Source organism: Hemibagrus wyckioides, linkage group LG22 (genome assembly GCF_019097595.1).
Source record: "Hemibagrus wyckioides isolate EC202008001 linkage group LG22, SWU_Hwy_1.0, whole genome shotgun sequence".
NCBI lineage: Eukaryota > Metazoa > Chordata > Actinopteri > Siluriformes > Bagridae > Hemibagrus > Hemibagrus wyckioides.
Genome location: NC_080731.1, coordinates 15330405 through 15352623, shown reverse-complemented (window position 1 = coordinate 15352623; position 22219 = coordinate 15330405). Strand labels below are relative to the sequence as shown.

General features: G+C 36.1%; 2 protein-coding genes across 2 annotated transcripts; one reads left to right on the top strand and one right to left on the bottom strand.

The window, feature by feature from the left end:
- Positions 1-1349: 1349 nt before the first annotated feature.
- Positions 1350-8800, bottom strand: mob1a (MOB kinase activator 1A). Its single transcript, XM_058374956.1, has 6 exons — positions 8504-8800; positions 4861-5027; positions 4454-4547; positions 4241-4374; positions 3006-3169; positions 1350-2868 (listed from the first exon to the last, which is right to left on the bottom strand). The coding sequence occupies exons 1-6, from the start codon at positions 8515-8517 to the stop codon at positions 2791-2793; spliced, it is 651 nt and encodes a 216-aa protein (XP_058230939.1). The 5' UTR covers positions 8518-8800; the 3' UTR covers positions 1350-2790.
- A 3277-nt stretch (positions 8801-12077) lies between these two features.
- mthfd2 (methylenetetrahydrofolate dehydrogenase (NADP+ dependent) 2, methenyltetrahydrofolate cyclohydrolase) lies at positions 12078-18996 on the top strand. Its single transcript, XM_058374955.1, has 8 exons — positions 12078-12304; positions 13676-13860; positions 15080-15202; positions 15733-15885; positions 16138-16245; positions 16807-16899; positions 17144-17269; positions 18077-18996. Exons 1-8 carry the CDS (start codon positions 12225-12227, stop codon positions 18223-18225), a joined length of 1017 nt encoding a protein of 338 aa, XP_058230938.1. The 5' UTR covers positions 12078-12224; the 3' UTR covers positions 18226-18996.
- Positions 18997-22219: the final 3223 nt, after the last annotated feature.

Sequence of the window (22219 nt, the reverse complement as noted above, 5' to 3'; positions counted from 1 at the left end):
ACGCGACGCTATTTTCATTCGCTCACAAGTGAGCACGTGGGCATCATTGCAAAAGAATATCCGGGTCATTTATGTTTTTGTTCTACTTTCAAACTAAAACATATTTTTCACTGTATGTATGAAATGCCCTTTTGCATATAAGTAAATAAAAAACCATACAATATCATTATGAAAGGCTCTATAAAGAAGTGTTGCTATAATAAAAATAATAATGACAAAAAAAAAAACCTGGGGATTGAAAACCAAACTCTTAACCTGATGGTTAACTTCATCTTAACCGTCTTAACCATCAATTCATTGAAAAATCAGTGTTGCTTTGCTTGTGCTCTCTTTTTAGTACCCTTATTAATGTAATGCATTTTGATTTTCCATATGAAATTAAAATTCAGTTGATTTATAGATATGATGGCTTCATAAGGAAGAGTTAAGCAAACACTACACTCATGTCATGTCTCCTGTCACTCAAAAAATCTAACGTGCTCAAATTTTGAAACTGTTTGTTAAACTGAAAAAAATAAAATAAAATATAATAATAATAATAATAATAATAATCCAGGAACAGAATTTTTTTAAAGTCCAGAAGACTAAAGTTGACTGTCTCTCAAATGATCAAATGTATTAAGTATTTCCTAAGATTATTAAACATATTTCTCATCATTGTATTTAGTTAATTTAAGCTTGAAATATTATTTTTCTATTGGTATTGAATTTTGTAATTTTAAGCATTTATTCCTATAAACAAAGAAACCTATTTGCCAATAAAATAGGAAAATATAAAGATGGAAATTATTCAAATGTCTAGCAATAACGTTAGGAATTTTGTATTTCTTTTACTTTTCTTAATCCTATAATAGAGAATAATATAGAAATTTGACTAGATTCAAGATTTTTCATTTGTAAAAATGACATTTTTCCATCAGTGTGAAAACATTCTCATATTCACCGAAGATGAAACCAGATTCTAAATGTAACAATCTTTTTTATTCTAAGAGTGTATTTTCTTTTTCTACGCAGGCACATTGTTTAACCCATAATCACTATTACAGTATTCAGTATTTATTATAAAAGATAAATAAACAATTGCCTGAAACATATCTGATAAAAAGAGCTCTAAATATGAAATATGAAAATCTCTATATTGAATTTTTGCGAGAGCAACTAAGAGAGCAAGAAATGTTTAACTAGTAGATTTCCTACATCTATAGGAACCTCACCCTAGAGGTCATTTTTAAGAACACTTAAGTGTTTTAAGATCAATGAGGATAATTTCTATATGTAGACAAACCTTGCCGAGGGTTTCTCTACAGCAGATCAGTCAAGACCATGAAAAGATTTACAGACAAGTCTAATATGGATGCAAATATAGTTTTATTCCTCATCTTAAAAAGTTATTCATAGTCATGAAATGCACATCATGCATAACATTAGGGAAAAAATGGGAAGAAAACAGTAATGTAATTCATTTTTCATTGGAGTCAAATATACTTTTCAATGCCTCATTAAAAGAAAGAACTACTGATGATATTTAAACTAAGGAAAAAAATCAGCATTTTAAGAGAGCAAAATCAGCAGCATTACTATTACAGTCTACACTCACTGAGAACTGAATTAGGAACACCTGTAACACCTAGTCTGTCATGCAATCATCGAAAAACCAATCATGAGGCAGCAATGTGATGCATTAAATCATGCACATACAGGCCAGCAGCTTCTGATAACATTCACATCAACCATCCGAATGGGGAAAATTGTGTGATCTCAGTGTTTTTGACATTGACAATGATTACTGTTGCCAGATTTTTTGCCATAGTGCTGAATCCTGATTTCTTCAGAGACACACAGATGGTCAGAATTTGGCATCAACAGCACAGAACCATGGACCCATTCTGCCTTGTGTCAATAGTCCAGACTGGTTTAAGTGGTGGAATGATGTGGGAAATGTTTTCTTGGCACAGTATATTTGAGTATTTTTGCTGGTCATGTGCATCCCTTCATGACCACAATCTACCCTCTTCTAATGGCTCCTTCCAGCATGATAATGCACCATGTCACAAATCAAAAGTCGATTCTTCACTGGTTCTTCAGTGACCTGCCTACTCTAGTAGAATCCAGGAGAACACCTTTAGAATGTGGTAGAACAGGAGATTCACAGCATGAAAGTGCACCTGAAAGATCCATGGACCAAAATCTCAGACGAATGTTTCCAACATCTTGTTGAATCCATGCCACGAAAAATTGAAGCCATTTTTCAAAGCAACAGGAGACTTAACCAAATGTTAATATAGTGTTTCTAATAAAGTACTCAGAGAGTGTAAATTTCAAAGCAAAAATACTGACCTAAAAACTTTTTCAGCATGAAAGGAATGTTAGACCCTAACAAGAATGTACAGATGTGTTAATCTCAGAAACCGATAACCTTTTACTTCATTCACCTTCAATACGGAACTAAAAAAGGTTATATAGGTTCCTTTCTCTTATATAAAGAAAATGCTTGAATATAAAACAATAAGAAATGTTTAATACAAAAATCTGCCTGCAGTTTCTATCTGGTTTCTAACTCACATCTACTTTTTCCAACATTTATTATACTTTATGAAACCCAAATAAAAAAAGACTATTAAAATCAGAGCCAAAAAAAGTCTTTCTAAAACGACTTGCGTAGATACAATTTGTTAATCTACAGACAGCACATTATTAAAATACGCCTCTACTCCTAAAATTGTACTGACTGTGGCTTTAAAATTCTCTAAGCAAAAGAAGAAATACTTCATTAATATATTTGTTTGTTTTTTATCGGTCCTTGGTGCCTAGTTTCTCGATAAGTTCCTGCAGTGGAACCAGTTCTCTGCGGTCGATCAGGTTGAATTCCTGTCCATACACATGCAAACAAAAAAAAGAGGAAGAAAAAGTTTAATGATTAATAGGAAAACATGACTGTCAGACACATCATTTACGGTTGTGTATAAAATTATGCTAAGTATAACCCCCCAGCCAAGCCCTTTCACCTGCACAAAGAAGATGAAATGCTTGAAGGAAGTGTTGAGATGGGCCTCCTCCTGTAGCTGCATCACAGAGTCAAAGTGCTGGTGGTAAATATGAGCATAGACCCTGAATAAACGTTTCAGAATAGTTTTAGCCACTGACATGAAGTTTTTGGGGAAAGGCACACCTGGAAAGAAGTAAAACAACGTCATTGTACAATCATATTACTGTTAAGTTCCAAAAATTAACTTTTACGACCACCTCCTTAACAAGCATCTGCCGGTGCTGGTCACACATAAGATATGCTGTCTACCATTTTAAACTATATTGATAGTTACACTTCCAGTTTTTATAGCCAACTGGCTTAGGTCTTGCACCTTTGTGGGGACCACTGTGGACACTGTGCTGATTAGCCAAAGGTCTGTTGCAATAAAACTCCAAAGTTCTAGTTGCAGAGGGAAGAACCATCAACCATGGAAGTTCTGAACTCATGCAGAAGTATTGGTAAAGCATGCATTTTTTTTTATGCCCTGTTCAGACATGATATCGCCTTATTTTCTGGGCTGCTGTGGCAACACCAGTTTTAGTACCCTGCATAGCTCCTTCTATTCACTTTTGTGGCTTTGAAATAATGGACATAATGCACCAGGGTTGATTAGTGAACAAGAGAACTCCTGTATAACAAATTTCATTTAATTTCTCCTGAACCTGTGTACTTTTTGTCCAGGTACCAATGGCAGCTGGTGCAACATTTTTATCAAGTGCAGCTTAATTATTATGCATATATTATGGAATAGCCCAGTGTCTTATATAGGTGGATGTACAACAAAATGGATTAGGCAGTAGGTCCAATCATATTGGGTGAAGGAACAAACTTGAATATTGCCATAGCAGCATTAACACCAGGCATTCAGCAATCTGGCTTTTCACTATAATATTCAGTCTCCATCAATGGTGAGCTACCAGAAGAATGAGATTTATAGACAGCAGTGTTTTCATAGTCTGTGAGGCATGTTTCGCACATCACAAATGCCATGATGAGATAATTTGGGAAGGGTAAGTGTCTGGCACAGATGTTCAGGTCCCAAAACATTTGTAAACTGATCATGTCCATTATTCAGCTCGTTCAAGGCTTGCTAGGACAAACAATTTGCCACCAACAACTTGTAATTGGCTTATACCAACTCACCCCATTGTTTTACTGCTTATCAATTTACACACTTTATACATTTCTTACTTATCCATATGCCATGCTAACCAATTTTGGAAGGAAACAGGGTTTCATCATCCAGTTGATCCTGGACCCAAGTCATCAAGTAGTCAATGTATTTTGGAGCCGAGCATTTGATTGGTTTCTTTATGTTGGTACCATCAGCCCAGTGATATTCATACCTGGAGAAACATAAGAGATACTATAAACCGTCCAGTTGTATTTATGTAGCAAGTAACAAAATAGGAGATTTCTTCCTACTTGGGCCCTGCAGACATGACAGGGCAGTTGGTCTCAGTGCAGAACTCAGTGATTGTGCCATACAACATATTGATCTGGTTGAAGAAATCGACAGCTAAAATAAAACCAAAAGAGTGGGTCAGAATAACAAGAGCCAGATCACACTGTCTGCCCTATACAGGACTGAGGAAGGAAAAATTCACTACAAATTTGGAAAAAATGGTGCATAAAAAGTAAAAATTAAAGATAGATTTTTAACGCATTTGGAAAATACCAGTAAACATAGCACTACAATAACTTACAACAGATGTTTTAAAATGCAAAACCTCTCATGTAGATCCCTTAAACTGTTCATATCCTGTTTGGTAATATTTAATTAAGATAATGCAACTTTTTAAAAACATAAGCATGTAGATATATACACTCACTATTAACAGCGATCCATTCATTAAGGTCTTCTCCTTCTGGTAACATTACAGCAGCTCGAAGGTTGCCACTTCCCAATGTTGCTTCAGCATGTTTCAAGAGCTCATACTGGTGAGATCCCTCTGGAATGTTTTTCTTTGGTTTGAAAGTCTTTGAAGACCGACTGCCACTAAAGCAAACACACAATCATCTTTTATTCACTTATACAGTCAAATACTGATTACGGCTGATTATTCCTACAGAACAGCTTTGCAACAATGATCACATCCACAATATTTTTTCCCTCAAGACAACCTGCAATAAGATTCTTATACTGTTGTACCTTGCTTGTGTATTAACCAACCCTCAAACTTTTTAGTGTTACACAAACTGTCCAACAATGGAAGCTGCAAAATTGTCTTTTTTTGTGACACAAAAGTTAACATAACCAAATAAAATTGAACTGGTAGAAGCACCTTTAGATGCAAATACAGCTAGGATAGCTGGGACCTTTTATAGTTTGATATTTATTTTCTATATTGAATTAACATCTAATGAAATTGCACCGTTTGGACACCAGAGGTCTCATTTCATAAACTGTATTTGTACACCGATCAGCCATAACATTATGACCACCTGCCTAATATTGTGTTGGTCCCATTTTGATGCCAAAACAGCCCTGACCCATCGAGGCATGGACTCCACTAGATCCCTGAAGATGTGCTGTGGTATCTGGCACCAAGATGTTATCAGTAGATCCTTTAAGTCCTCTAAGTTGTGAGGTGGGGCCTCCATGGATCAGACTTGTTTGTCCAGCACATCCCACAGATACTCGACTGGATTGAGATCTGGAGAATTTGGAGGCCAAGTCAACACCTCAAACTCGTTGTTGTGCTCATCAAACCATTCCTGAACCATTTATGCATTTTGGCATGGTGCATTATCCTGCTGAAAGAGGCCACAGCCATCATGGAATACAGTTTCTTTCACGTGACGTAAAAGAAAACGTGATTCATCAGACCAGGCCACCTTCTTCCATTGCTCCCTGGTCCAGTCCTGATGCTCACGTGCCCATTGTTTGCAATTTTGGTAGTACACAGGGGTCAGCATGGGCATCCTGACTGGTCTGCAGCTATGCAGCCCCATACGCAACAAACTGTGATACACTGTATATTCTGACACCTTTCTATCAGAACCAGCATTAACTTCTTCAGCAATCTGAGCAACAGTAGCACATCAACAAGCATCAATGAGCCTTGGCCACCCATAACCCTCTCGCCGGTTCACCACTGTTCCTTCCTTGGACCACTTTTGATAGATACTGACCACTGCAGACCGGGAACACCCCACAAGAGCTGCAGTTTTGGAGATGCTCTGATCCATCACAATTTGAAAATGAAGTTGCTCAAATCCTTACGCTTGCCCATTTTTCCTGCTTCTAACACATCAACTTTGAGGATAAAATGTTGACTTGCTGCCTAATATATCCCACCCACTAACAGGTGCCATGATGAGGGGATAATCAGTCTTATTCACTTCACCTCTCACTGCTCATAATGTTATGGCTCATCTGTGTAAATGAGAATTTATAAATATATTTATTTATATTTAAGCCTTAGTAAAAATGTAAGAACATTTTGTTTACACCATGCTCTGTTTTTTTATTTAGTTAGTTTTAAACAGACTAAAATGTACACTGTTTTACATTAATTCAGGAATAAAAAGGAGTCTTTTCATATTTTTTCTTTTAGAAAATTTTTTTTGAGAATCAAATTGAATCATGAAGGCAGTATCGTGAATGGAATCATGACTGTAGTGTATCATTACGTATACCACAGCACTGCAGAATTCCTGATTCTGACTGTTCAAAAATGATGATTAATTTACTATAACAAAATCACTGACAACAACTCATGTACTGGGACTTATAACAGATGCTCTACATATTCTAAGACTAATGTGTGTGTGTGTTTTTTAATGTATTTAACAAAGACAACAATCAATTGTTGATAGTCTTCTGTAAGGAAATGTTTATGATATACTAAAGTAGCACAGAGTGTTTCATACCAGTTCACTAAAAACAGTTCTTTATAACAGTTTGAACATTTCTTTCTCTTTATTACTTTAAAATGGATGGAAAAAAGACTGGTAAAGAAATGAACAATTTATTTATGTATGCTCCATAACATTAAATGCAACTATAAATGGCTAAAATGTATGACGTACTGTTTTGTTTTTGTTTTTTTTACAATAGAACAGTTATTCCATGTGCACCAAGAGAGTTAAGTATAACCACACTGGGACATTTCACTGTCAGTCCATTTGTCTCCGTTTAACATAAAATGCCAATACAAGCAATAACAGCAAAACTAGATTCCAATTTGTTATATTAAAACCATTACTACACATTTTAATTCAATTCAATTTATTTGCATAGCATTGTTAACAATGGACATTGTCTCAAAGCAGCTTTACAGAAGTATAAAATACAGGCTGTCTGTGTGTTGGTATTGGCGACATGAATCCAGCTGTAGGCTTCTTTAGAAACTATTTTTGTTCATGGAGCAAAAATAAACCAAACATTTGGACACGTTGTGTCTGAAATGTCTGTTTCTTGATATTCATTTCTTGTAAAAAAAAAAAAAAAAAGCAATATCACACTCACAGTTGTGTTCTTACACTTTTCATATCAGCTTGGCTGTAATTTCCTGCGGCCTCACATGCCTACAGCTGAATCACAACCATGCTGATGTTCATTACAACTCCACTCCTGCTCATGTGATATTTATAAACACAAATTGTGTTATAAGGAGAATAAAATACTTCAGGTTGTGCTGTTTTAGTTGTACTGCATCAAACCACCCTGTTGTTATTTTACTATAAGGGTAGCAGCAGCACAGAGTATTTTATACCTAACATGTTATTTTCCCTCTCCATATGTGTCTGGTGATGTATGTCATAAAATGGCGAAAAGTCATTACATATGGAAGATAAAAAAAATAAAAATAAAAAAAAAAGTAAATATATATTGATGTAGATCGATTGTTTGCAATAGGCTAAGGACATGATTACATAAAAGGTCATTTTTGTCTTTAATGACTTTAAGAGGTTGAGAGGTTAGCCCAAGTTCCAAAATTAAACGAGACTTTAATTTATTTTCACATTAAAATGATTTAATTTATTAACACGTGAAGATGTTAGATGATGCACAATTGACCAGTAGTTTGGGCTTTAATCACCTCGCCGAAAGGACAGCTGGACTAACAACTTTTATCTTTAATGTTTACGAAGATCAGTCTTAAGTGCCTTAGCGGAAGTTTCACAGAGATCTTACAAGGAAGAGAAAATGCTCAAATAAGGACGTTCAGGAAATTGCTATTTAAAGTCGTGATAAATGGTGTTATATAATATAAAAATCGGATATTTAATCAGTTTTCTATGATCTTATCGTTGTTGTAGATGACTTGTCTGACTAACGTTAGTCATAAAGCTGGCCTGAGCCACACCAATAGACCGAAAAGTTACACTAACTATGGGTTAAGTTAGTGACTGGACTAGTTAGGGTTTACTTTTGTTTCCAGCTTAGAAATATATCTAGTTATTGACCACGTTGCTGTATAATAAAAAGACGGCGGACTAACTAGTTAGCTCGCCACCGTTACTTACAATAAGAAGCTCATTTCCGTTCACTTCCAACCAAAAGCTTCCAGACAGAGTGAAGTCCGAGTTACCAAGAGCAAAAAAAAGTCTTAATCAAAAGTCTGCCTCGAAAAATCACTCCGATGTAAATAACGTACTTGTGTCCGTTTCAACAACGTTAAACAAAAGTGTAGATGAAACCGCGCTGGAACAGGAAGTGTTCGCTCCACCGCAGAGAAAAAGGAAACAGAAAAGACAGAAGAGTCTGATGTTGTCTTCAAAACATGAAGTGCTGGTGCACCTAGTGCTGAGTTACAGCCAGCTCACTGGAACCATGAACCACTGCATGAATAAAAGCTGGAAAGAAAAGTGGGGAAACTAGTATCTAAACTAGATTTAAAGATGTAGACGTGTAACTGCTTTATTTATTTAGATATGATAGAACATGATAGACACGATAGAAAAAAAAGTTATTTAGTAATATAACAAACCAGTTTATTTAATAACAAAACAGTGCTGTTGCAATATGGTCTGTGCGTGACGTCATTGAGATGCGCGAGCACGTGAAATCTAGGAAAATACAAAGAAGCCTGCGTTTTGTGAGTCTTTATTATCTTTTTAATTAACAGATAATTAACAAAGTAAACCAAGCTTATAACAAGTGCAACAATGCAAAGAAAAAAAAAGTCATATACAATATGAGGATGTTTACAGTGTGTCCTAAAACACAACACAACAGTAATACAGGACTACAGCAGTCCTAATGGTGAGTGTCTAATGCAATCACGATCCTAATATTTATATGAGGTTAGGTGAGCTCTCTTGGCTATCAGTTGCTTACTTTATTTTCTGCAAAGCTATTGTTTTTTTATTTTATACAGTGTATTTCTGTGTTGGTGGGTTTCAGCTGGATTAAATCTAGGTATATACAGGTAACATTTCTGAGGAGGACACAAGGCCTTATTCTGTTTGTTTGTTAAAAGACTTTGTTTTTTCTGCTATGGCTTTAAATTGTTTACCATCAGAGTAAGCATAGTGTTACAGGAAAATGAAACCAAACCAAAAATTTGACAAATGTTGTTTTTTTTAAAGATCACCTACAAAGCTAATGTGGCTAACAAGGGAAGGAAAGGCTTATCAATGCAGCAATATTTTTTTTAATCAATAAAGCAATGCCTTATTTCACTTATCTTACTCAGTTAAAAAATGTTGTCTTATTAATACCATTAGTACAGAAGTAGTTAAATAAAATGGAAAATGCATTTCTTAATAAACTTGTACACACAATTGTTTCACAACAATTCAATAATGTTGCTGATGTCATACATGAAAACAATCTTTAAGATAACATTCAATACATTTTTTACCAAATTATCAGCACAGTCTATACTCATCTGTTAATGATGTCATTTGTATTTTATTTTTAATTATTGTTATACAGTTTTCATGAATTCCCAGATGGTGCTGGTTCTGAATGAGAGGGCCATAGAAACACAGCTAAATATGTAACTAGCAATGTGTCTATGTAACCTTCACTTTTCTGGAAAAGCTTTCCATGTGGCTGTGAGGTTTTGTGCTCAGTCAGCCAAAAGAGCATGTTTGGGTGAGGAGCCATGGGCTACAGTCAGCATTCCAGTTCAAGGTGTTTAGTGAGGTTGAGTCAGAGTTATGGCTCTGTGCAGGATACTTGAGTTCTTCCATTCCAACCCTGAAACACCATTTGTCAATAGAGATCACTTTATGCACAGGGGCATTGTCATGGCGGATCAGCGTTGACCAATGTTTGCTTCCAACTTTGTGATAACATTTTGGGGAAGAACATATGACTTTGATGAACAGGTATCCACAAACTTTCGGCCATATCATTTAGATTTAAGAACGGAGTATCACTTTAGATGATTGACTAGCATGTAAGCTAAGACGACAGCAAGAATCACTGATGCCTCATAAAAAAACTATTCACAGGCAAAAAGTAGGTGTTTTCATTGTACAAGTGATTTCAGACAGGATTACAGGAAAGTTTGCAGTTTATTACTGTTTACTTTTTTTAATCTAATTTGACTCACATTCTTACTACTTAATGCTCTTGATATTTGGTAGTATGTGAGCGTTTTGCTCAGATTCGTTTATAGATTTGTGATGAAGTGTTGATTAGTTTCCCTGGTATATTATGTGTATTATGACATAACTTATAATAGCTAAGGTTAAATTGAGGCCATGTGTGTTAGATTTATTTAATGATAAATCTTGTTATTGTTGCTAGGTTTGCAAGTCTTATTTACTCTTACTACTACTACTATTATCATTATGGTGGCGGTGGTGGATGATGGTGATGATGATGAATATTTAATTAATGTACTAATTTTTTCATATTTTATTTGAGTTGTAGGTAGTTTAAAATGTATTAACAGCAGAAGAATGGTAGGGGTATGGTTATGGTTAGGCCTAAACTTAGGCCGTAAGCTTTGGCCTATATACAACTTTGAATGTTTGAGTAGTAAAGTGGAATCAAAATAATTAGTGTATATTTTTTACATGTACATCAACCGTAAAGTGCACGAGTTTATAAAACTGGTTGAACATAAAGATGGTTAAATCTTTTATCATGCATCTCTTCATAGACTTGTCGTATTTGAAACTTGCCCTAGTCATTCATTCGTAGCAAGATGAGAAATCACACGCTGAGAGAGCTTATACAGGCCATCTGTCTTTCTATACAAGACAACCTTACTCAATAGAGGACTGGGAAGAATATTCAAGAAAATGTCTGCGGATAACTGACAGTAGCGTATTTAGCTATTATATTTTGTTGATTTGTGTGTGATGGTGATGCAGTGAGCAGTTTGAAGAGCTTGGAGACTTTCTAGGACCTGCACAGTAATAAAGTCAGTTGTGTGTTACATAAGGATGAGGGAGATTATTTTGTAAAAGCCTGAACACTAAAAGTAGTAACACTATAAAGCTTGGGTTTTAGTGTCAGTGTCAAGTGTCTGACAGACTGCAGGGAGTTCATGGAGTCACACTGCCATACTGTGGAAGGTCAATGAATTCAGGATAAAAAGATTGTTATTATATTAATCAATAATAATTATTACTTTTATTATTTGTCTTATTATTGGTAGTCGTAGTAGTAGCAACATTATTCTGAGCTCTACTTCTGTTTTATAGCTGCAGCCCTAGGAAGGTAAGTTAATAAAGAAAAAAAGACAGATTTCTTTCGTCAGTTTCGTGTCTCGTCTTGTTTTATAAGGAGCCGTAAAATCGCTCACAAAAGCAGTTCTGTGTATGTAGCACTCTTCTGTAAGTCGTAAATTACGCTTTTCCTCGTTGTAAGTGCAACCGCGAACAGCACATGTTTTTCCTGAGCCTCGCGATGACATTTGAACATATTCCTGACTGAAGCAATAAGCAGTATTAGTTTTTAACACACATGATTTACGACTTAAACAGTACTAAAGCAAGCCAGTCTTTTACTACTACCGTTACCGTAGTTATTCTTATACTCGTGTTTACAACAGCGCCCCCACGAAAAACGTGGCTATATGGAAAAAAAACTGTTTGGTGGGCGTGACTTGTTATATCCCGCCCACTCCGTGACGCACATTTACGCATGTGGGGAAAGAGGAGATAAAACAGCCGCTTCCGCCCGGTTTCTCTGCGCTTAGCACTTTCTACTAGGTCCATTCTGAGTCTTTTTATTCTTTTTATGTGTATTTATTTATCTGTCGAACACTATATAGTCTGAATTATGGCCAGTTTAAGGACGCTGCGGAAACTGTGCCAGTACGTTCAGCATCACGCATGTAACCTTCATGTATCGGTGTCGAGGTAAGACTTCTCTTTTCTCTCCCCCAGTCCATAAGGCTGAGAGCAGGCTGAATGGATCCAGTGTTACTGTATGATGATGTGCTTAAAATAAAACAAGCTGTCATTTTATTTTATTTACAGCCGCGCTTGACACTTGAACCGCGCGTCCCTTTCTCCGTCCTGTAGTCTGAGATCGGACCTGGGGCTTTCGGTCCGATCATATTTCACTTCCTAACGCGTTTCTGCGACAGAGGACTTATTTAGATGCTGTCCCGCTAAAGGCTTGCTTTAGGAAATGTTTTAGTGTTTGATAAGTATTTTAAACCCGAAAGTGAGCTTGCTAATAGCGCTAATTGGCGCGCGCGCCCTCGTGCGGCTTGCCGGCGGGTTACGCGTCACTCGTGGATGATGAAATCCTGTACAAAGCTTGCGCTGAGCTCCGCCAGTCCACCGGAGCTGTATCAGTGGTAGACCTTGTAAGGATTCGGATGTTGATTTTGGGGTTTATCTTCATATGACGCTAATATGACATAATAAGCAATAATTTAAAAATAACTGCAGCAAATTGCACGTGCACTGCATTGCATACACGTGGGTGCTTCCAGTGGACCTTTGCATTCTGCTACTTATTACAGACAGGCATTGCGTCATCACGCTTACGTCATCAACCACGTATTTTTGAGGAACATAGAGTAGGGATTTTTTCCATCTCCAAACACACCAGATCCAAAATGTGGCAATGATCCTGCCCAGAATCAGATGGAATCAGTGAGCCTTCAAAACTGGATATGTCAACTCTGATATTTATGTTAATTACAGCATATAACTTTCTCTTTTTTGGCTTGCAAATTAGTCATCTGGCCCTCTAACAACCAGTCAGTGTTGATGCTAATTAGATTCATCATCTGCATCATGTGGCCGGATAATATCCCTGAATGAGACAGCACATGACTTTGTTATAAAATCAGGCAAGACATGTTGCTTATTAAAGCAAAATAAGATAAGTTTATGGTTGCTCAGGTCCACTCTAATTCAGGCACGTCTAGGGTTATTGAACACACTTATGGAGTTTAAGTAAGACTGATGAGTTGACGCTGATGTCTTTGAACAGAGGGATTACCAGCTGTGATAAAACACAGTTCATTGAAAAATCTCAACACTGGCTGACAAAACAGTTAAGAGCTGGCCATGTTGCAAAAAAAAGTGAGATATTGAGGATCTGCTAAACCAAATCGACTGAGAATTAGTTTTGAAGACTTTAGATGCTGCCTAGTCCTATTCAAAATTATGGATGATCATTATCTTCTGCCCCATCAACAGGCCGCTTACACCATGCCAAACATAACTTTTGTGTCATACTCTCAGCCCTGATCATTAACTCTTCTCCCTCAGGCCAGAAGCTGTGGTCATCTCAGGCAGGAAGTTGGCCCGTCAGATCCGTGATGAGGCACGTGTTGATGTGGAGAAGTGGGTTTCAACTGGCAACAGACGACCTCATCTTAGTGTGTTGCTAGTGGGCGACAATCCAGCCAGCCATTCCTATGTACTCAACAAGACCCGTGCTGCTGCTGATGTAGGTAAGGAGCAGTGGTACACTATATATTGAAAATATATTGCATCAACAATAGTGTTATACAATAGGGCTGCACAGTATGGACCAAGAAAGTGATTCCTGATCAATTTTACTGGATACCATGATGATCATATGAAATGTGATAAATTAATACTATAGGTTTTATTTCCCTTTTGCTTCCCCCCATTTTCTCCTCAAATTGGTCTTGCAAATTTCTACCCACCAGCTTGCTCTCCCCTATAGCTCTCCTCCAAAGCATGTGAAGCCAGCCAACCATTACTTGTGCTGTTTCACAGGGCAGTGTAGCAAGGACTAAGTTGACACTCGGAGCAAATCTCAAATTATTTCTTATTCACTGTTCGTCCTCTGGTGTAATAGGTGTGCACTGTATTTACTGCAGTTCATTTGAGATTAAGCCACAGGGAAATGTAGTAGGAAGAGCCTAATGTACAGCAGAAAAAGTGCAAAAAAATACCTTTACATCAAGTAAAAAATAAAGTATTTAATTTATTTTACTAAAAGTAAAACTAAAAATATTTATACAATTTATTTAAATATAAACTTTTCTTTATACAAAAAGAACTCCACATGTTTATTTCTGAGGTCTGCCATAATGATGACCTCAGCTGCATGCACTCTATAAAAAAGTCCATTGCTGAAAAGGAACACCATTACAAGTTTTGTAGATGGTCTGATCTAGTCGTCTATCCATCACAATTAGGCCCTTGTCAAAGTCACATTGAACATTTTTCCTGCTTATTTGAGTACTGACTATTCACTTGTTGCCTAATGTATCCCACCCCTTGACTGATAAAATGAAAAACATTATTTCATTACAATGGCACGCGTCAGTGATTTTAATTAAAAAAAAAAAATGAAATCAATTAATATAATTATTTATTTTATTGGAATAGACAAGGAGTTCTGTGTGCGTCACCAAATGAAAAGCTGTATTGTGTACACTCTTGATAATTCACAGGTGTGAATAAAATACAAAGAAAATACTTGTTGGTTTGATACATTGATTGTACGGCACAATAATGCTTTACATTTACTGATCATGTGGGGAAATGCATGAGGATATTGGTATGCGTGTTTTGTTAAGTTGGGTTCCAGTTCATTAATTTAACAGATCAATTTTTTTTATTTTTTACACAGATGTTCTAGTGGTTTTGCAGATGACTGTTTCTCTTCTTTTTTTTTTTTTTTTTATACTTGTGTAGGTATCACAAGTGAAACCATATTAAAGCCTTCTTCTATCTCTGAAGAAGAGCTGATGGAGCTGATTGACAAACTCAACTCTGACCACAGAGTGGATGGTCTTCTGGTACAGTTGCCTCTGCCTGGTAGGATTTAACATTTAATTTAAACTCTGTAGTACCTTTTTATATTTCACCTTTGGGTTTTAGGTTGCAAAGGTGTAGTGTGCAATGAGTTGGCATTTAATCAAGGAACCTTGTTGTATACAGTCACCGTCAGATTATTGGTACTAGGTTCATGCACATAAAGTGAAGTGCTATGTTTAAAAATATGTTAACATACATAATATATTCCATATTCCATGTACAATTTCCATATTAATATTGCTCATTTAATGCATGTTTCAGATCATTCTGTAGTTGAAATCTGCACTATATGTTGCTCTGCACATTTGATTGTCTATTAATGGACCACCAGAGGACATGGAAATGGATGTGTGGGACTTGTAAATATATACCTACAAAGTGATGTGTATTATATATTTATTTGATGAATGCTAACTCTTTGTATATGTCTGTCTTTGAATAATAAAAAGAAGACTTGAAAATTTAGAGTAATCAGTAATCTTTGTATCCTGATCGCAACCTTTAAAGCTATTTGACTCTTTGACCCTCAGAGCACATCGATGAGCGGCGTATATGTAACGCAGTCAGTCCAGATAAAGATGTTGATGGATTCCATGTGGTCAATGTTGGTCGTTTGTGCTTGGACCAGTCCTCCATGTTGCCAGCCACACCTTGGGGAGTATGGGAAATCATTAAACGTACAGGTAAGAAATCCTTAATATCACATATTAGAGTTTAAAATGGGACACAGCCCAGTTGTTGTTATATTATATGTGTTAAATTCACAAAAAATCTTAAAGCACAGATTCTATGTTTTACATCTGGGTGAAATAATAGACATAATAATGTGTGCATACATTTTTTACAAGTTTGAATGTTTAAGCATAAAAGTTGTTTTAAAAAAAAAGCAAAGTAGTGTTGTTTGTATATCTGATCATTCTCTTCTTTTATCAAAGGCATTCCTACTCTGGGAAAAAATGTAGTGGTAGCTGGTCGGTCTAAGAATGTGGGAATGCCAATCGCCATGCTTTTACACACAGATGGAAGACATGAAAGGCCGGGAGGTAAGTTAGTCATTACATCTCTATATTACTGTGTAAGAGATTGCACCGATCCTATATCCATTGGGGGAAAAAAAGAACTAAACTGATAGGATTCTGAAATTATTTTAATTCATATGATAGACATGACTATTAATATTATACTGAATTAATGTTTATGTTTTTTAAATTTAAAATGTTTATTGTAGCATGTTGTGGGAGGGGGACAAAAAAGTTTAAAAAAAAGAAAAGAAATAAAAATTAAAAATCTGGTTTTGTGTAAAACAAATTGATGGCTATCATTTGTTTTCCTACAGGGTAGTAGTGTGTTAAGTAGATTTATTATAAGCACTTGAAGTCAATTACAAATTTAAAACTGAGTGGTAAAAAAGCATCTTGGTGTAGGCCAATCTTTATTTGTTACAATGTGAAAGAAGCAAGTGATCATTGCGTCTTTATTATAAAGATACTTTCACAGATAAGCTCAGTGTATGTTCTTGTTTATAGCTGTGTTATTACATGTTTCAGTTTTTGCTGTAAAATGGCAGAATAACTGTTTGCATTGATGCTCTTCTGCTTCCTTAGGTGATGCTACAGTTACTATCTCTCACCGTTACACACCTAAAGAACAACTTCGCCAGCACACAAAGATCGCTGACATCATTGTTGCAGCAGCAGGTAATAACCTTCTTTAGTATTTACTCTAATTTTCCAGGCTAAGCATGCTCTAGGATCATAATATGCATTAAAGTAAATTCATAGCTGCAAAAGTACAGGTGATTTGTGTGAGAATTATAAAAAAAATCGTGTTGATTTTATATTTTCCTACCTGTTTCTTAACTGTGCATTTGGTGGTTTCACAGACAGTTGCTGAACATTTTCTTTAAAGCTATTTCTTAACATTTCTGTCATTTTCTTGAAGGTATTCCCAACCTCATCACTGCAGATATGATAAAAGAAGGGGCAGCTGTCATTGATGTGGGCATCAACAGAATACAGGACCCTTTGACTGGAAAGGACAGACTTGTTGGGGATGTGGACTTTGAAGGTAAAGAAGGGATGAAATGTAACTGAAAGAAATCAGTCTCAATTTCAGCAACATGGCTGTCTAGTGTCTAGTGGGTCACCAAGCAGTTTCAATTCTATTTAGAAATGTTTAACAATAAATTAATGACAAACAGGACCTTGAGGAACCAGACATATTTGGTAAATCATATAAGCTGGTAAGAAATTTGGAGATATGCCCAAGAGTCGTGAAACAGAGACCTGAGCATTACAGACTAAAATTAGCTTGACATATTACTCTAGCTTTGTCCTATATATCATCCATGATTGCTGTAATACTTTCACTGGAGACCACATGTACCTACTTTCTTTCTCTTGTATTAATGGGCATTGCAGTCATTTCTATCATATGTAATGACATTCAGTTCAGTTCTGAATTTATTTAGTTTAGTTTATTTAGTTTCTGAATTTCATTTATATATTTATATACTTTTCTGTAATCTTTAGCACCTCAGCAGTAACAGTAGGTTACACACACAATTACACAAAAATATTATATTAAGGAGAATGTAAAGACTTTTAGCTGGAGACCTGGGGTATACTAGAATGTGAGTTTAGCAGATAATGAAAATCCAGTTTTCCATGTTAATTTTACAGTTAGATGAGGTCATTCATCTTCATACACACTTAATTGTTGTCAAAAAAGAAATCTTCACAAAAATACAAATTTGCAAGGGTTTTTAAACCCTCTTTCTGGAATTCACCCCCACTTCCTGCATTTAAAGATTATATAAATGGTAACTCCCTGTTTCTAAAGCTATGATGCTGATGGTGAATCTTTCTTTTTCAGGGGTACGAAAGAAGGCTGGTTATATCACTCCAGTCCCAGGAGGTGTTGGACCCATGACTGTTGCCATGTTAATGAAAAATACTATTAAGGCAGCAAAAAATCTCCTTCTGACCCCTCCAGAGCGGATGCGTATGGTAGCATCCTCCTAACATCCCTCTTTACTATGCTCCTTGTTTCACATTCCACATTCCAGTTTGGGAGCAGATGGCAATGCAATAGCTCCAAGTCCTATTTTTGGGTACGTCAGTTTGTAAATCACAACCCAGCCCAAGCCAAGTCTGTTATATGGTGTGAACAAGGCTTAGTGAAGTGAATGTATTACTGTCGTGTCTCTTTTGCCAAACACACAGTCTGAAACACACTTATGAGAGCCTTGATAAATCACCTGGATTAGAGGTTTTAAATCAGGTGAAACGTTACAGTACGTTGTTCTTCCAGGAGTCGAGGTCTTCACTCCCAGTCTAGATAATGCTTCAGCTATTTTACCTGCTCATCATAGCTTAAGAGTTTTGCTGTTAGACCTTGTCTTTACAGCCCTTTCTATATAGTTTGTTATACTTTGTAAAAAGATGTCAGTTGCAAATGCAAAAAATATTTATTTATCTTCAATGCAAGTGCATTTTTGACAGAATCACAGTATTGAGATATTTACTTCCTTGTGGCAATTTAATAAAGGAGGTACACTTAGAAACACTTGCTGGTCTGATGAAATGAGGAGGAATTTATGTAACATATTTCTTATATTTGAGTGTAGCACGGCATGTAATTTTGGAACAGTGGAAGAAAGACATGATCACTATTTGCTCTATGAGTGGTGATACACATGGCATGTCAGAATTGTGTATGAGAAATGAAGCTTTAAGTTAGCACTGCAGGTGCCTTTGTTTGTGCAAATCAAATAAAGCTTGAATTAAGTGTGATTATCTTTATGCAATTTATTTCTTCATAGTGTAATGGCCTACAGGTCCTTTTGATAAGACACATGAATTTCAGTAAGCAGGACAGATGCTTATATCTGTTCAAGTTTTTTTTTTTTTTATGTAAAAGGTGTTTTAAGAGTTAAAGGTCTTTATCTTCCCCGCTATCTTCACAGCTTGACTAAATTGGGGAGAAAATGGGTGGGCTCAATGTTCTCATTCCATTAGCCATTAGTACATACAATCTGTATGTACACAAAGATCTCCATCTTTGAACTGCCTTTGATATGTCATATGTTCCCATGCATTTCTTTTTAATCCTAACCCAAGTCAATTAGGACTTCATTCACATCCAAAATCTCAATTAGAAACAGATTTGAGCTCATCCAACATCTCAGAAAAAATTTCCATAAGTCTGATCTCTCTTTAGGAGCAATTATATAAGTATACTAATTATATAGGTATAAATATAGAAAGCAAATTAGCTCCTAGGGACAAAGGTATTCTGGACTTAAAGTTTCAAGTGAATCCCAAGCAAGAAACTGGTGAAGAAGTTGGATTCATCAGGTATAAAATATGTATTATCCATGCTATTAAGAGTCCTACATCATGGCTAGCATTTTAAAAACCCAGAATGTAATTTGCAGATGATCACTGGGATAAATCTCTAGCTTTTTGGAGGGCAAAAATTAAACTATTTAGCAATAATAAACAGCATGCCTTCCCAACCATGAAACATGGAGTGGCAGCATCATAGGGTGGGGGTATTTCTAGTACACCTCACAAAACCGTATAATGTGGAAGGATGATTATCTAAAAACGCTGAATCCACACCTCATGACATCAACCAGAAACTTAAAACCTGGGTGTTCCAGCAGGACAATGATCCTAAACATACCACATACTAAGTATTGGAATACCCATCACAAATCCTTGATTGAATAAAACTTATGAACTAATTGGAAAAAGTGTCTCCATGCAAGTAGGCCCACAAACCTGAAAAGTTACACTAACTCTGCCAGAAAGAATGGGCAAAAAGTCTGGCAAAGTATTGTGTAAGGCACCCCCAAGGTCATGCATTTAAAAAGGAATCACACCAAATACTAGTAAAGTGTATGTAAACATTTGACAAACTGAAAATCTGATGAGAAATGGAAGTCTCCAAGAGCAACAACAGCTCAACCAAGAAGCAGTAGACCACACAAGCTCACAGAGCAGGGCTGCGGAGTGCTGAGGCACACAGCACTTAAAAATCACTTACCCTCTACTGCATCACTCAATACAGAGATACAGATTGCCTTGGGAAACAGCATGTGCACTGGAACTGTGCATCTGGAGCTTAAGGTATTGGGCTTCTGTGGCTGAGTATCTGCACACAAGCCTATGTGTAATGCCAAGCATCAACTGGAGTGATGTACAGCACAATGCCACTGGCCAGTGGAAACATTTTCCGGAGTGATGAATCCCGCTTCACTATCTAGTCTAAAGGCTCTACCTGGGTTTGGCAGATCACAGGAGAATACTACTTCCTGGAATACATAATGACACCAGTTATGTTTGGTGCAGGAGGCATAATGGTCTGGGGCTGTTTTTCAGGGTTTGTGCTAGGTACATTCCTGGAAGACCACAGACATCAACTGTGGTGGTTTATAGAAGAATACTTTTTCTGGTGAAGAGAAACCCATTCGTAATAGCTGGCTGGATCAAGAACCAAACCATCAAACCATCGGTAAGCCTTAAAAACAAGAGCAGCAGATATGAGTTTGCCAAACGCAGAGAAGAAAAGCCTGTATATCGTTTAGACAGATGAGACCGCTTGTACTAGAATGGTAGGAAAAATTTGTTAGGAGTGTATTATTCCAAAAGCATCTCTGAGCTTGTTTTTAGCAGAGGAGTTTTTTTTGCTTATGGTATAGGAACAGAGATAATTGCCAATGGTTATTGCTGTCTGTGAAACTGTCATTCTTGCTGCTTCCAGGTCATCCTGTAACTCCTCTTGAGGGCATTGTGAAATTGTACATGACACAGCTGTCTCGGAACAATTGGTTCCTTTTCCAACCTAAATATGATCAAACCAACAGTACTCACAAGGATATTTAAGTTCTTTGCTATGATTCTTAGATTCTGGTCTATTACATAATGTTGCCTATTTTACTGACATATAAACATTTCATTTATTTTGTTTGAAAAGTAATACTTCAAAATCTATAATGGTTTAATATAGTTATATATTGTTTTATTTAGTTTAGTTATTTAGTTTGGTACAAATACTTTTTCTCTATCAGTTTTGTAATTTAATCTAATCTTTTAAGAAATTTACTAAAAGCATAAATGAATAAAAGCTGGTACAGTCATGTGGTCATGGAGGTCAGATCAGGGTTTAAGGGAAACATCTGGAGAACCGCTTGTGTTATGTTATCGCTGCCAAGGATGCCAGAGTGTTAGAGAAGACCCAAATGATCACTGCCAACGGGTCTGATATGATATTTTTAGAAAGCATTTTAATTACTTTCTAACACCGGCTGTTAGTAGTTTGCAGAATAGTAACACCATATTACTCCCCAAGCTCTAAATGTTGGTTACATGTCCCCAGTGACCCCAGTAAGTTACAATTACATAGAAATATGAGAACAAAATAACGTTTGAAAACTGGATACTTTTCATTACTGTCGATTTCTTTACCTGACTGATCCACTTCAAGCGCGTAATAACCAATCACTCTCTACAATGAATGACTTTAACAACAGAAGTTATGACTGACTCAAAGACAGGCTTATGTAAAATTATTTTGGATAAGTGTGCCTACCAAATATAATAAACATAAATAAAAAAAATAAATGAATAAAAAGACATGAGATACCAGATAACAAGCATTAATTTAAGGTCTGATATTGTAGTGCATGCTTTACATGACCACTCAAATAATCTGAGTTAGATAATGATCCATTGTACAACATAATGTGGCATCTAAGAGCTATTGATCACATATCTTTGCTACTGATGGTTCAGGTTCTGTACTTACTTATGAACAATTCATGAACAAGTACAAATTTCCTATTCCATTTAGAGAATATAAATCAGTGGTTAATTCTATCCCAAGTGGCTTATTACAACTTTGTAAATCTCATCTTAGTTCATGTGAAATAGTAACTATGTACAATGAACCAACCATTGGAGGTGTTTTCATCACTGATAGAAAATGTAACAGTAAACATATACGTCAAAC

Excerpts from the sequence above, each read along its gene's own strand:
- mob1a (XM_058374956.1), bottom strand. Across the intron at positions 4,548-4,860 it reads TGAATGGATCGCTGTTAATA|CTGTCGATTTCTTCAACCAG; the intron begins GTGAGTGTATAT and ends GTTTTATTTTAG. Across the intron at positions 2,869-3,005 it reads ATTTCATCTTCTTTGTGCAG|GAATTCAACCTGATCGACCG; the intron begins GTGAAAGGGCTT and ends GTGTATGGACAG.
- mthfd2 (XM_058374955.1), top strand. The coding sequence starts at position 12,225 with ATGGCCAGTTTAAGGACGCTGCGGAAACTGTGCCAGTACGTTCAGCAT. Across the intron at positions 15,203-15,732 it reads GGTACAGTTGCCTCTGCCTG|AGCACATCGATGAGCGGCGT; the intron begins GTAGGATTTAAC and ends TTTGACCCTCAG. Across the intron at positions 16,246-16,806 it reads AAGACATGAAAGGCCGGGAG|GTGATGCTACAGTTACTATC; the intron begins GTAAGTTAGTCA and ends CTGCTTCCTTAG.